The sequence below is a fragment of the Lissotriton helveticus genome, chromosome 3_1, assembly GCF_964261635.1.
Source record: "Lissotriton helveticus chromosome 3_1, aLisHel1.1, whole genome shotgun sequence".
NCBI classification, from domain to species: Eukaryota; Metazoa; Chordata; class Amphibia; order Caudata; family Salamandridae; genus Lissotriton; species Lissotriton helveticus.
The window spans coordinates 1,327,646,577-1,327,662,997 of NC_136061.1; the positions used below are offsets into that span (position 1 = coordinate 1,327,646,577).

Consider the following 16,421-nt stretch of genomic DNA (forward strand, 5'->3'; position numbering starts at 1 on the left):
TGCTTGGAAATGAGGATTTATTTTTCCCCGAGTGAGCTTTTAAAAGGATTTGCCTATGCCCAAGCCTAAACAGCAGCCCTGGTTTGTGGACTGAAAGCAGCCCCGGACAATAGATTCCATTCAGCTGTGATTTTCACCGACTAGGTATGGTTGAGGCTCTCACTCGAGTGTTTGGAGAAAATGAGTATCCACTATCCAGCTACTACCAAACTCAAGTACACCTATTTTGCGACGCTTAGAAAAACGAAGGAATAGTTTTAAAGTAAAGAGATTTGTTTTTATAAATATGATGTCCCGAGAATGTCAGTCAAATGTCTTTTAAGTTGCCATTCTCTGGATGAAAGCCACAACTGATTCCTACTACACACATTCCGTCCTCCCCGTCTGCTCCCCCATCAACTCAAAAGCAAAAGCAACTGCCCCAACAGTGATTCGTTCTGCAGCTTCTGCTGTACATATGTTTCAAGATAGTAATGGGCACCCTTTTTCATTCTGTGAGTTGTAGAACATTTTGGAGTTATTTCTCGGTATTTCACCACAAATGTCTATATAAAGTGTAGACAATTTGAAAAACTGATGTGAAATAACTTGAAAGGCTGTGTTGGTCACATGGTTGCAGGCTTTCCAGGCATAAAGGAGCAAGAGAAGTTAGGAATTTCAGTCAGTATACATTGATGCAAAGATGAGTGGCCAAACTGAATACGGTTTGTTATTTCAGTTGCTGTAATTTAGAGTGTTTTAGGACATAAGAGCCAATTAGATTGCTTCAGAGTATGAAGCGGTTGAAGGGCGCTTATTACTCATCTCCTGCCTAATTGTTTGCCAATCACTTTTTCCTCTTTAGAAAGGTTTGGAAATAATATATGACAGTCCCTCCGTGGTTTTTCTATTCACCACCCTTCAGAAAAGTATTGTTTCAGCCATTATTAATGGTTTGTTCTTTCCTATTCTACACTCGTCTTTTCTACTACAAACCTTTAAGCACCCAAGCAAGTTCTTTGTCACTAGGAATTAGAAGGCCATTCCAATTGTAACTTGTCGAATTGCATTAAAAATAAATCATGGCAGTAAGCTCCATACCCTTCGACTTGTGGGGGTGTATTTCATATTATCTTATTTTTGCCGTAGTTCCCACCTATGTCATCATATAAACATATTGGTTTCTTTTCTCAGGTGGAAGAGGAGACTCAGGAACATTGCGTTCAGCTAAAAGTGAGGAATCCCTCAGCTCTGTGCATGCAATGGACGGTAAGTGGAAGAGTTGCTAATTTTTTCCTTATTTCTAATTGATCGCAGAAACATACTTAAATTTGAATTCACATAGCTTACTAATGAGGAAACATCCTTTAGTGACTAGAGAAATTTCTTACCAGAACATTACGGGCCCTATTAAGAGTACAGCAGTCCTGGGACTGCTGTACTTGTGTTGGCGGTCCAACCGACCCCCACCACCCGTCTGCCGTATTACGAGTGTGGCAGTGGGACCACCACAAGACTGCTACCTCTGCCAGGATCCAGGAACCCTCTGCACCCGCAGTCTATAAAAGGTTTGAATATGCTTGCGGTGCTGAAGCCGGCATAGCCGAGCATACTACGACCTGCATATCCGCCGCCTTTTTCATGCTGGGGATCCCGCCTGGAAAGAGTGATGGACCCGCAAGTAAGGGGGACTAATAGGGCCCCCATCCGACTCTTGTCCTGGGAGTGCATTTGGGGGACATATTGTGGCTCCCCAGGAATTGTACCATCGTTCCTGCACATTGTTGAATGCACGTCATGGTGCATGCCACTCCGTGTAGGAATGTGCTGCGGGCGCTTTCACTATGGCAGTATGCTGTTGAGGCTCTACTTTGAGCCTAACACACCTGCCGCTGTGAGATCACCGCCGAATCGGCCACCCGCCCTGGATTAAAGTCATAGTCAGGCATGCAGACTCGCCATGGGCTTGGGGATCTTCCTGACACCACCGCAGTGACGGTTCCATTGGAAACCATCCAAACTCGTAATATGGCCTAAGTAACAAATGTGAGTTCTCTGTAGTTTTTTTCCAGCTTGGATACAGTACATTTAAACAGGTGATGTTACATGTTAATAATAAGGAATTGTTCCTTTTGACCTCGGTCATTTCAGATTGTGGGTCTGTTATGCATATTCAAGTGTTTGACCTTCATTCCGAAAGCCCAAGATACTTTTCTCATTGTCCTTCAGAGATAGACTCTAGCTACTGTCTTTGGATTTAGAGAACAGTTATGTGTGCCATCCTGATGCAATGTGGTGGCATCTAATTACATTAGTTAAAGAGGTGACACAAGACATTGTGTGTTCGAGGCATATGGGCTGCAGATGGTACATTTATGAATAGATCGCCATCTGGTGTTGGGCTCGGATGATTGCACTTTGTTTTTCTTCTGGAGAAGTCTTTGTCGTCATAGATGACTCCTCCTCTCGGTGTTAGTGCGCATGGGCATCGGCTCCATCCTTAGATTGTTTTTTTCCGCCATCGGGTTCGGATGAGGATCGAAGCGCTCCGGACCGACTTCAACAAAGAAGGTTATAACCGGCGCGTATTCCTTTCCAAATCGACGGTATCGTTATCGAACGCGACTTTACTCCATACCGACGCGGTTCGAAGGACGACGACTACGAGAAACTCGACGTAGTCCAGCCCGGGGTCCATGGAAAGGACTCCATTCAAAAAATGTCCAACGTGTGGTGCTAAGTTCCCACACAAGGACCTACACGAGGTGTGCAACCTCTGCTTGTCCCCTGAACACGAATCCAGGGACTGTGAGGCCTGTGCAGCGTTCTCTTCAAAGTCGACGATTAGAAACCGTCGAGCCCGAAGACACGAGGTATCGAGAATGCAGTCACAAGCAATCCCGGAGCTGTTCGAGGACCAGCACCCAGAAGAGGAGGAAGAAGAGGCCGACGAGGCGGGGTCTGAAGCGGACGAGTCTGACGTCGAGGAAATCGACGTCCAACAAACCGTGAGTGACGACGTCCCTTTACCAAAAAACAGACCCCCCACGGTATCGACCCCGCCTTCGAGCCCGGTCAGACAACCGAAAAAAGTTTCCAACGCCCCGCCTTCGAGCCCGGCAACGAAACAGAAACCGAAACACTCGGTCTCCCATCATAGTGGTTCCGGTTCCGATAAACGGACCACATCGACACCGAAGCACCAAGTCAAGGAAAGCTCGAAGTCTAAGCAGTCCATGTCGACACCGAAGCACGCTTCGGCGTCGAAAACACCCTCGACACCGGGGACATCTTCGATACCGAAGAAATCGGATCCGAATAAAATCTCGGCACTGAAAATACAAATGGACATTCAAAAGAAAAAACACCTTTCGGACCCTAAAACTGCGGTACCGACACAGGAACACGGGACTGATCCTAAACAAAAGACTCTGTTTATTGACCCAAAGACTGGCAAGGTAGTCACAGAGCTACCTAAAAAGAGGAAGAATGAACATTCGGACGACAAGACTCATCCGAAGAAGAGAACAATGGGGACGAATACAACTCCTCCCTCTTCTCCCAAACCTAGACACACACCATCTTCTCCTCTTCCTCACAATAGGCCAAATATTCCTCCCACACGACCATCTACACCTACAACAGATGTAGAGAGTGACACAGGGGAGGGGGAACATCCTGGGGATGATGAAGACACAATCCCAGAGGAGGCAGACCCATGGGAAGAGTATAATGTAGGGTCAGATAATGATACCGACCCTGAATTGTATCCCTCAAAACCTTCACCTCCTGATGACAATACTGGGTTTGCACAACTCATTAATAGAGCAGCAACATATCATAAGGTAGAACTACATGCAGAACCTCAAATACAGGATTTCTTATTAGAAACACTACCTACTGCACAAAGAACATCAGGAACACTACCAATGCTTAAGGGCCTTCTCAGTCATACATCAGAGATATTCAAAGACCCAGTGAGGGCTAGGGTATTGAACCCAAGAATCAATAAAAAATATAGGGCAGCTCCAAAAGACCCAATATACATTAAAGGGCAAATTCCTCTACACTCACTAGTGGTCACAAACGCTCGTAAGAGAGCAAACTCTTTATCTACAGGAGAAGCTCCACCTCCTGACAAAGAGTCTAAACTAATAGATGCCTCTGGCAAGAGAGTAGCATCTCAAGCGGCAAACAGTTGGCGCATAGCTAATACGCAAGCACTACTTGCAAGGTATGACAGAGCGCATTATGATGAGTTAGAAAAACTCATCACACATCTCCCTAAAGAACATCAGAAGAGGGCAGATCAACTCATACAAGAAGGGAAGTTAATTACTAACACTTCGATAAAGTGCGCCCTAGACGCGGCAGAAACTGCAGCAAGGTCTACAAACACAAGCATCATGTTAAGGAGACATGCATGGCTCAGAGTATCAGGGTTCAAACAAGAGGTACAAACATCGTTACTGAACCAACCTTTTGATGGGAAAACACTTTTCGGCACAGGGACAGATGAGGCCCTAGAAAAGATGAAGAAGGATACCGAAACGGCTAAATCAATGGGAGCATTGCAACAGCCGACACAAAGAGGTTCCTTTCGTAGATCCACCTATAGAGGAGGATCCAAAAATACAGGTACAAGCCAGCAGCAAACCTCTTTTACACCTACATCACCCAGAGGTAATTCTAGAGGTGGCTACAGGGGTAACAACAACAAGGGTAGAGGTCGCGGAAACAACAACAACCGCAACTCTCCAACCCCAAAACAGTGACTTCATACAGCTCCCCCCAGACCATATAACACCGGTCGGGGACGCCTATCACAGTTCCTACCTGTCTGGGAAAACATCACATCAGACAGGTGGGTAAGACAAATTATCCAACATGGTTATTGCCTAGAACTCACAGCTACCCACCAAACATCCCCCCCAAACAGCGTCCAATGAAACAAGATCACCTGGCACTGTTAAAACAAGAAGTACTATCACTGCTAGAAAAGCATGCCATAGAGAAGGTTCCACAGCACCAACAAGGAACAGGAGTATACTCCCTATACTTCCTAATTCCCAAAAAGGACGGGTCTCTAAGGCCAATACTGGACCTAAGACCTCTCAACGCATACATAAATTCGGAACATTTCCACATGGTCACGCTCCAACAAGTACTTCCTTTACTGAAGAAAGGGGACTTTCTTTCTACACTGGATCTAAAAGACGCTTACTTTCATATCCCTATTCACAAAGCCCACAGGAAATACCTCAGGTTTGTGGTAGAAGGACAACATTATCAGTTCAAAGTCCTTCCGTTTGGTGTCACAACGGCACCAAGGGTGTTCACAAAATGCCTGGCAGTGGTAGCAGCTCACCTAAGAAGACAACAAATTCATGTCTTCCCATACTTGGACGACTGGCTAATAAAGGCCAGGTCACAAGAGGAATGTCTTCAAAACACACAAAAGACAATTCAGGTACTACACCAGCTAGGGTTCACGGTGAACTACACAAAGTCACACCTACAACCAAACAAGGTTCAACAATATCTGGGGGCTACTATAGACACAGAAAAAGCCAAAGTGTACCCCAACCCAGTCAGAATCCAAACAATGCTTACAATCATTCAAAGATTTCAGCCACAACACTCACTAACAGCAAGAGTGTTCATGCAGCTATTAGGCATGATGTCATCCTGCATACTGCTAATACCATATGCCAAACTACAAATGCGTCGCTACAAGAATGCTTAGCGACACAGTGGAATCAGGCTCAAGGGCAGATTACAGATCTGGTGTTGGTAGACGACCGCACACACCGCTCTCTGAAGTGGTGGAACATAACAAACATTACCACGGGGCGGTCGTTCCTAGAACCAATTCCACAGGTCACAATAACAGCAGACGCATCGCTCACCGGATGGGGAGCACATATGGACAAATACACAGTACAAGGTAGGTGGAGTGTGCAGGAAAGAACACTGCACATCAATCATCTAGAACTACTAGCAGTGTTTCTAGCATTGAAAGCCTTCCAGATACATGTTACCAACAAAGCAGTCCTGATCAGAACAGACAACATGACAGCAATGTATTATATTCAAAAACAGGGGGGAACGCACTCTCTCCAACTATCCAGACTAGCACAGGAAATTTGGAGATGGGCCATTCCTCAAAACATCTATCTGTTAGCCGAACACCTACCAGGAGTCCAAAACCAGATAGCAGACATCTTAAGCAGACAGTCGGAACAAATACACGAATGGGCATTGCACCACCAAATACTGCAGCCATTCTTCCAAAGATGGGGACAACCAGAGATAGACCTCTTTGCCACTCATCAGAACGCAAAATGCCAAAGCTTCGCGTCCAGGTATCCACATCACCTGTCGCAGGGCAATGCGTTATGGATAAATTGGTCCAACAAATTTGCATACGCTTTTCCCCCTCTCCCACTAATTCCATTAGTGGTCAGGAAGCTGCAACAACATTCAATGACCATGATACTAGTAGCACCCACGTGGGCAAGACAGCCGTGGTTCACCACGCTCCTGCAACTCTCACAAGTGCCACATCAAAAGTTACGAATTCTACCCATGCATCTTACACAGAACCATGGAGAAATAATGCACCCAGATCCAACTCAATTGAACTTAGCGATCTGGCTCCTGAAATCCTAGAATTTGGGTACTTAGATCTACCCCCAAATTGCATGGAGATAATTAAACAAGCGAGACGTCCAACCACCAGAGCATGTTATGCAGCTAAGTGGAAGAGGTTTGCTATACACTGTACTAATAACAATATCAACCCTCTGGACGTATCAACAAAGGAGATTATTTGCTACTTATTACACTTACAGCAATGTAATCTAGCGTACACATCTATCAGAGTACATCTAGCAGCTATAGCAGCGTACCTACAAAACAGGCAACACATATCGCTGTTCAGAGTACCAGCGATAAAAGCATTCATGGAAGGCCTTAAAAGAGTCATTCCACCAAGACTACCACCTTCCCCAGTCTGGAACCTCAACGTAGTACTCACCAGACTAATGGGGCCACCCTTCGAACCTATGCATAAGTGCGAAATACAATTCCTTACATGGAAGGTGGCTTTCCTTATAGCCATTACCTCACTCAGGAGAGTAAGTGAATTACAGGCATTGACAATACAAGAACCATTCCTACAGTTACACCAGAATAAAGTGGTTCTTAGAACAAACCCAAAGTTCTTGCCTAAAGTAATTTCAGCATTCCACATCAATCAGCCAGTGGAATTACCAGTCTTCTTTCCAAAGCCACAGACGGTGGCAGAAAGGGCTTTACATACACTAGATGTCAAAAGAGCCATTTTGTACTACATAGAAAGAACACAAAACTTCAGGAAAACTAAACAACTATTTGTAGCATTTTCCCCAACACATAAGGGCAATCCTATCTCTAAAGCAGGCATCGCTAGATGGATTGTAAGATGTATACAAATATGTTACATTAAAGCAAAGAGAACATTAACTGTTCCTCCTAGAGCTCATTCTACACGAAAACTAGGAGCATCTATGGCATTCTTAGGGAACATTCCCCTAGATGACATATGTAGAGCAGCAACTTGGTCTACACCACATACATTCACAAAACACTACTGTGTTGATGTACAGGCTGCACAACAAGCCAGAGTGGGCCAAGTTGTATTAAAAACTTTATTTCAAACAGTTGCGACAGACACTGGTGACCACCGCTAGGGAGGTAACTGCTTTACAATCTATTCATAAATGTACCATCTGCAGCCCATATGCCTCGAACGGAATATGCTACTTACCAGTATGCATCTGTTCTTGGCATAGAGGGCTGCAGAGTGGTACATGCCCTCCCAGCCTCCCCGGAAACCTGTGTCTGTCCCAACATTATCTTATTTAGATACACTTACATGGGCATATCTTTATGTACTATACTACACTACTCCATCTAACCCTACTATGGCAAAACAATCTAAGGATGGAGCCGATGCCCATGCGCACTAACACCGAGAGGAGGAGTCATCTATGACGACAAAGACTTCTCCAGAAGAAAAACAAAGTGCAATCATCCGAGCCCAACACCAGATGGCGATCTATTCATAAATGTACCACTCTGCAGCCCTCTATGCCAAGAACAGATGAATACTGGTAAGTAGCATATTCCTTCCGAGGCATCTATGTTTTTTGCCAGCCATATTGGCTAGAAGTACTGTCAAAATGATAACGTCATAATGCTAAATGTAAGTAAGTACATTTTTATTGCTTGATTAATAAAAATCTTAGCAATCAGCTGCATAATAAAACACTTATATAAAGTAAAACAACACTTATTTTTCCCATAAAAATTACAGTCATTTCATAAAATACAAAGAATATAAAACTAACATATAGTACAGAAGATAAAATTACTATATGTGTAATATTAGGCGCACAATGTCAACTTGGGGACCATCCTCCTAGGAGTTCGCCTCAATTCAGATGTCTGTAAATTTGGTTAAAAAATCCTGACCAGGTTAATGTTGAGTCTAAAGTTGGTAATTCAAAAGTGAATATGTACCCGTAAGTAACCAGCAGTCAATGGGCCTGGGTTGCTAGCCAGTTTGTTGGGATGCTGCCAGGATTAATTTAGATTTTACTATGTTCATGAAACGAACAAAGCTGCAAGCTAGTCGTACATCAAAGCAAGCCTTCACAGCCTGTCTGCATGTTCGTATCTGATTTTCATTCAGGCGCAGCTTTAAAAGCTGTCTTCGTTCCAGATCTAAACGCTTACAAACACACAATAGTGTAAAACTTCCTTGTTGTTGTCGCCACATAATCTGCAGTGGTTAGTTGGAGGTGTGCTTTTCCACAGTGGTAAGTGCGGTTTTGTGGATAAGATTCCCAGCATCATCGCTAAAAGGCTTTCCTTCATAATTCTCGAGAAGCTTGTACCTAGATATGGCTGTGGTGTAAATCTCGAATAGCTCTGAATCACAAACCAGCTGTGAGTCCTCCTGTTTAGGTCTGTTTTATCTTCTTCAAGGGAAACAATCTTTACCGATTTCTTTTTTTTTTTTACCAAAGCCTTAAAGCTGTTATAAGGAAGACCGGATTTCCACAAATCCTGTAAAGCAAGCAACCTTATTCCTGGCTGAAGGTAGACCATAACAGGACAGTCGTTTTTCCTGATCATCTCCTTCCATAAGTATGAGTTAAATGAACCGGACTTATCTCTCTTTATTTTATACCAGCACTTGGCATAGACGCCCTTCTGTGTTATTTGCTGCTTTTGAAGGCGGAACTCAAGCCTTATTTGTGCTGGAGAGGTGTACTGTTGGAGATTGAATATTATTCTAGCGGCTTTGGAAACCACCTTATCCAAAATTATTTCTTCTTTCCCTCTCATTGATTCACTACCATAACGTAATTGTTGGTAAAAGCTTTGCTCGAAGTACTTCCGGTAGCGGGAAAAGATTGGGGCCATTTATTTTGTGCTTGATGTTTTTTAGCATAGCAGCCAATAGGGTCCCTCTACCTTGAATGGCCACTTTCTGTTTGTGGTACGTACCCATACTGTCAAAGATTATTCCCAAATATTTGTACTTTTTAACAATCTCCAGCTGCCTACCCCCCAGCAACCATCTGAATTGATTTTTGGCGCTCCGCTGATTGAATACCATAACTTTGGGCTTCTCAAGATTTATACTTAATCCGTTCTTGTTGGCAAAATTGCTCGTAACTTTTAACAGGTGCTTCAGGCAGACTGGGGTTCGACTGATCAGTATCAGGTCGTCGGCATATAATAAGTTTGAAAGTGTCGGACCACCCAAATTCAGAGCGTGGTGATGGCAAATATCCAACTCACTTGAGAGGTTTGATACAAAAAGGTTAAACAGGGTTGGAGCAAGGATGCAGCCCTGTTTTAACCCTTATGGGGTTGGGATTCTCCTTGACAGACTGTCGCCTGTCCCCTGCTTAATTTGGACCCATGTCTTAGAGTGGAGTACGATTAGCTGATTCAGGAGGGTTGGGGCTATTTTCCACCCAGGTAGCTTTGCCCACAGTTTTCCTCTATTAACGCTATCAAAAGCAGCTTTGTAATCGATAAAACAAACAAATAGTGGCTTATTGATTGCTTTTGTGGCGTCCATTAAAAGCGTAAGAGCGAGAATGTTTGTGGTTGTAGCCAAGTTTTTTTGAAAACCTGTTTGGTTAACTGGGATTAGAGCGTATTCCCGTCCCCACTCAGTAAGTTCAGCCAGAAACAGGCCTGCATAATATTTGGCCTCAATGTCAATTAGTGTTATGAGCCTGTAGTTCTTCGGTTCACTCTTTCTGCCCTTCTTGAAGATAGGTGAAATAATCAATCCCTTCCTAGATTCTGGGATTCTTCCAGTATCCAAGAGGTTGTTAAAGAGGGTAAACAATTCCCCAGCCCAGTAGTTTGGGTCTTGCTGGTATATAATTAGTGGAAGCCGTTAGGCCCAGGCACACCTTGTTCCGACTTTTTGTAAATGTATTCACAATCATTTTAATTGAAAAGAGGGGTGCAGGCTCTGGACCTTGGTGTTTAATGCTAAATGTGACATCACCATTTTCTAGCAAATCAAGTACACTTTTAAAAGAACCAGAAATTGTGAGTTTTCCTAGGGTTAAAATTTGTACACAAGACTATACTCTTTTTGATACAGTGCTTGGCAATTTCTGCTCAGGATCACAGTGGAATGCGTAAGGTAAATGACACAGCATTAGCATTTTGGAGAACAATATTCATGGGTAGGGGGTTGAATATGGCCAGAACAACTTCCTGTAACTGACTATTCACATTGTTAGTCAGAGATTTTTTTTAAATATACCTTCCTTTTAACAGCTTTAATATCTGGCTCATTTATGTCAAATATTCCAATCTTGTCTACAACCTTATTGTTGTGTAGCAGTCTAAAATGAGTTACATAATTAGGTTGCAGGAGGAAGCACTGTAGAAAAAAGTTGAACAAATGTTTTTTCACATTAATAATGCAAGAAGCTTTTTGTGGCCCAGGATTTCACATTCGCTCTTCGACCAGCTATCTGCCTTCAGCCAAGTATTCTTGCCGGTGCATCATACCCATGTATATCCTAGTAAAAGTTTATTGCCGTAGCATATCACTGTTCAGCACAAGAATGAACATAGCAAGGAAGTTCATTGGAGAGGAGGGCCATGTTGTAGTATATCTGAAAGAAACAGGTTAGTATTAGATTCCTTACCTTAGAATATCCCCAGGCGTCAGTCTGGATCCGGAAACTTTTGCGTAGCAGTACCCCTGTGCGTCGTCTGCAGGCGTCTCCTGCGGCTCCGCGTCCGTCGTCGGCGCCGTGATGACGTCGCTGGAGTATATAGACGCCGCCTCCGCGCGCTGACGTCAGTTCTTCTTTTTTCCGTGCCAGTTAGCGCAGATCCGAAGAGCAGTACTCCGGTCTTTGACCAAAGTTTTTGAATCTTTCCTGTTACTCTTAAGGTGCCAATAGGATGCCCGGTTTTAAGAATTGTGACAGCTGTGACCGCACGATGTCGGTCACGGACCATCACCGCCTCTGCCTCCGGTGCCTGGGCCCGGACCACGACGTGGACGCCTGCGTCGATTGCCGGGCCTTGACGAATAAAGCTAGACGGGAGCGGTCCCGCAAGCTACTCGAGCTCCGGGTGTCGGCCCCGCGTCGAGAGCGGTCCCGGTCCGGACGGAGGTCTAGGGAGCGTTCGAGGGAGCGGTCGCGGAGCCGTCACGAGCGCTCCGGGAGTCGTCACCATTCCTCTGGTTCCTCAGGTAGGAAGCACAAGAAGTCGGGGCGTCGTCATCGTACCCCCGACTCCCCCCCGACGCTCGCGCGATGCGGCCGGGGGTTCGGGTGGCCCCACCCCCGCGGCTCCGCGTGAGTCGCCGACGCGGCCTGCTCCATACCCTGCGGTCCCTGGGCAGGGCGCGTCGCCCGAGGAGATAGAGGCGTTCCATATGGCCATGAGGGCACTGTCTCCTCCGACGGGGCCTACGGCGCCTGCGGGCCCGGTGGTCCCGTCCGGGGGCCCTAGCGGTTCGGGTGCTCCAGCCTCGACGCCGTCGGGTGCTCCGGCCCCGACGTCGCCGACGGCTCCGGTGCCGCAGGGACCTTCAGGGTCGACGCCGGCTGGTCAACCGGCCTCTCCGGCGCCGATTCCATCGGGGCAACCCACGGCGCCGCCCCCGCGTGGCGCCAGCTCCGGGCGGCGCCGCCCCCATTCCCTCTCCGACTCCGGCCTCGGAGTCGAACCGGCGTCGCCCGACGCCGAGTCCGACGCCGATGGGGCCTGTTGACCCCGGGGAGCCGGTCTACATTGTTGACTCCGAATATGGTGAGGATGTAGATTGCGGAGAGGAGTGGGAGGGGTCTGAGGACCCTCTGACCCGCGAGTGTCAGTACGATGTGGACTGGACAGGTGACTTGGGTGACGCCAGTGGTCTGGATGACTCCCCCAACCCTGGCTTTGTCTCGCCTCCTACCGTGGCTACGGAGGAGGGGGCAGCTTATTCAGTGGTGTTGATGAGGGCTGCCAAGGCCTTACACCTTGAGCTCCCCGTCGCGGCCGTGAGGACTAACATCCTCACTGAGGTACTCAAACCGCAGTCATGCCCACAGGAGCCACTGCTGCCGTTCAATGAGGCCTTAACTGACGTTCTTTTGGGCACGTGGTCCAGGCCCACTTCAGGTTCGCCTGTTGATAGGAATGTGGCCAGACGCCACCGTCCGTGTACGGATGACCCAAAGTTCTTGTCCACCCATCCCACCCCTGAGAGCCTGGTGATCCAGGCCTCGACTTCCCAGACCGCAATCCCGTCGGCCCGCCCGACCGGGAATCTAAGAGGTTCGACCAGTATGGTAAGAAGGTCTTTTCGTCCCTGAGTCTGGGACTGCGGTCTTGCAACACCGCGTGCCTCTTGGGCCGCTACACCCACTCTCTGTGGGATACGGTCGCGGAACTGCTGCCTGAATGCCCGCCGGAGGTACGGGCTAAGCTCGGCAAGGCTATGATTGAAGGCCGAGACGCAGCACGATACTCCATAAGGTGTGGTCTTGATACGACCGACTCACTGGGCAGGGCGATGTCCACGACGGTGGCGATTCGTCGCCACGCCTGGCTGAGATCCGCCAATTTCTCAGCAGATGTCCAGACTGCATTGATGGACATGCCGTTTGATGGCAGTCGCCTGTTTGGCGACAAAGCGGACCACGCGCTGGAACGCTTCAAGGACTCCAGGGTCACGGCCAAGTCCTTGGGTCTCTCGACCCAGCGCCAGCAAACGGGTTCGTTTCGCTCCTTTCGTGGCCACGGAAGGGGCGGTCCCACACGTGCTGCCAGCCACGCGCCGCAACAGACTTCTCAACGCGGCGGCGGGCGTGGGAACCGCCGTAGTGGCGGTCGGGGACAGCGGCGAGGTCAGACCACACCTCCCCCCGCAGCATCCGCCTCTAAATCCTCCTAGTCCATGCTTTCAGGCCCATGTGACGCCGGTGGGCGGCAGGGTTCGCCATCACCTCTCCCACTGGCGCACAATAACATCGGACAGGTGGGTGCTGCAGCTCGTCCGAAGGGGCTACTCCCTCCCCTTCGAGACCACTCCTCCAGCCATGCCACCGCAGAACCACCGTGTGTCGGGGGACCACTTGACACTTCTGCAGGAGGAAGTTACGGCCCTCTTGGCCAAGGGGGCCATCGAGCGCGTTCCTGGGCCAGAAGTAGGATGTGGTTGCTATTCCCACTACTTTCTGGTACCCAAGAAGGACAAAGGGGGCCTACGTCCTATCTTGGATCTACGGAACGTCAACGGCTTCCTCCGGAAGGAGAAGTTCAAGATGTTGACTTTGGCTCAGGTCTTGGCTGCTCTAGACCCGCTAGACTGGATGGTAGCGTTGGACTTGCAGGATGCGTATTTTCACATCCCCGTCCTGCCGGCCCACCGGCGTTACCTGCGGTTCACGGTAGGCCACGAGCACTTTCAGTTTATCATGCTCCCATTCGGCCTTACCAGCGCCCCACGGGTGTTCACAAAGGTGATGGCGGTGGTCGCAGCCCATCTGCGCAGGTTGGGGGTTTCAGTCTTCCCCTACCTGGACGACTGGTTGTTGAAGGCGGGCTCGCCCCAGACAGTCGTCCACCACCTTCAGATGACGGCAGACCTCCTGCACGAGCTGGGGTTTTCCATCAATGTGCCGAAATCACACGTGTGTCCCTCTCAAAAGCTCCTTTTCATCAGAGCGGTTCTCGACTCGGCGCAGTTTTGGGTTTATCCTCCGGAACGGCGTGTCCGGGATATACAGGCTTTGATTCCCATCTTTCAGCCGTTATCCTGGGTTTCGGTCAGGTTGACGCTGCGGCTGCTGGGGCTGATGGCTTCCTGCATCCTTCTGGTGCATCACGCCCGGTGGCGGATGCGGGCTCTGCAGTGGGACCTGAAGTTTCAGTGGGCCCAGCATCAGGGCAACTTGTCCGACCATGTCTTGATCTCGGAGGGCACTGCGAGACAACTGCAGTGGTGGCTTACAGACCGCGATTGGGTCAGAGGCAGATCCCTCTCCCTTCCCCAACCGGAGCACGTGGTTGTGATGGACGCGTCCCTCCAGGGCTGGGGAGGCCACTTGGGAGAGGCGGAGATCAGAGGCATCTGGTCTCCGGCGGAGTCCCGGCTCCATATAAACCTGTTGGAGCTGCGGGCGATCCGTCTAGCACTGAAGGCATTCCTCCCCTTTGTCAACGGGAGTGTGGTGCAGGTGTTCACGGACAACACCACCGCCATGTGGTACTGCAACAAGCAGGGCGGAGTGGGGTCGTGGACCCTTTGCCAGGAGGCTCTGCGTCTCTGGCAATGGCTGGAACGTCAGAGCGTGACTCTGACGGTTCAACACCTGGCAGATTCTCTGAACGCCAGGGCGGACGAACTCAGCCGTCGGTGCTCGGTGGATCACGAATGGCGTCTGAACTCGGACGTGGCGAAAGGCCTCTTTCTGCAATGGGGAGAGCCTTGGTTAGATCTATTCGCCACAGAAGAGAACGCGCAATGTCATCAGTTCTGCGCGTTGGAGTTTCCAAGACGGCACTCGCACGGCGATGCCTTTCGGCGCGCGTGGAGTTGCGATCTATTGTACGCCTTTCCGCCTATACCACTTCTGCCCAGAGTGCTGAAGAAGATCAGGCGCGACCGGGCCCAAGTTATCCTTGTGGCTCCGGACTGGGCTCGAAGGTACTGGTATCCCGAGCTACTCAGCATGTCAGTCGGTCCCTCGATCCGCCTGCCCCTTCGGGAGGACCTTCTGTCGCAGCAGCAGGGGACGGTCCTCCACCCGAACCCGTCTAGTCTCCACCTCCATGCGTGGAGATTGAGCGGCGACAGTTGAGGCCATTTGACTTGCCTCCTGAAGTTTGTGATGTGATTCTGGCAGCCAGGCGTCCCTCCACTAAGTCGGTATATGCCTGCCGGTGGAACAGATTTGTGGCATGGTGCACAGCAAAGGCTGTGGACCCTCTTTCTGCCCCTCTCTCCGAGGTTCTCCTCTTTCTTCTCTCTCTTGCCCAGCAGGGCTCTTCTCTGGGTACTATCAAGGGCTACCTTTCTGCCCTTTCGGCCTTTCGAAGGCTGCCTGATCAACCTTCTTTGTTCAAGTCCCCTATTGTAACGAGATTCTTGAAAGGCATCACGCACATGTATCCACCTGTTCCGTTTGTGATGCCTCAGTGGGACTTGAACCTGGTTCTGACCTTCTTGATGTGTGCTCCCTTTGAGCCACTTCATTCCTGTCCTCTCCGTCTCCTGACTTTAAAGACGGCCTTCCTGGTTGCCATCACCTCTGCCAGGAGAGTGAGTGAGCTCCAGGCTCTTTCTGTCAAACCTCCTTTCATGTCCATTCATCCAGACAAGGTGGTTATGAGAACTAGACCTTCTTTCCTGCCCAAAGTAGTCTCTGCTTTTCACATCGGGCAGTCCATCACCTTACCCTCCTTCTTCCCGCCTCCGCATCCTTCAAAGGATGAAGAGCGACTCCATCGTCTGGACCCAAAACGTGCGCTTTCATTTTATATGGATCGCACTCGCCAGTTCCGGATGGATGACCAACTGTTTGTTGGCTACGTGGGTGCGAAGAAGGGACGGGCGGTGCATAAACGGACCATCTCTCGGTGGGTCGTCCTGTGCATCAAAGCGTGCTACTCTTTGGCTCGGAAGGAGCCTCCTGTTGGGCTGAGGGCCCATTCCACTCGGGCCACGGCGGCTACTACTGCCCTGGGCCGGGGAGTCCCCTTGCAGGACATTTGTCAGGCGGCTACGTGGGCCTCGCTGCACACGTTTGCAAGGCACTACTGCCTGGACAGTCAAGTCCGGAGGGATGGCTTCTTTGGCCGTTCTGTCCTCCAGGACTTTCTGGTGTAAGCTGTATTGGTTCGCAGAC

General features: G+C 48.9%; 1 protein-coding gene across 3 annotated transcripts in view; it reads left to right on the plus strand.

Moving 5' to 3' along the window:
* Window positions 1-16,421, plus strand: part of ARHGAP32 (Rho GTPase activating protein 32) — a 1,522,959-nt gene that overhangs the window by 1,368,395 nt on the left and 138,143 nt on the right. For all 3 annotated transcript variants that reach the window (XM_078681981.1, XM_078681982.1, XM_078681983.1), the window contains one exon: window positions 1,174-1,248. In XM_078681981.1, coding sequence (XP_078538107.1) covers window positions 1,174-1,248 — 75 coding nt within the window. The remainder of the gene's footprint in view (window positions 1-1,173; window positions 1,249-16,421) is intronic.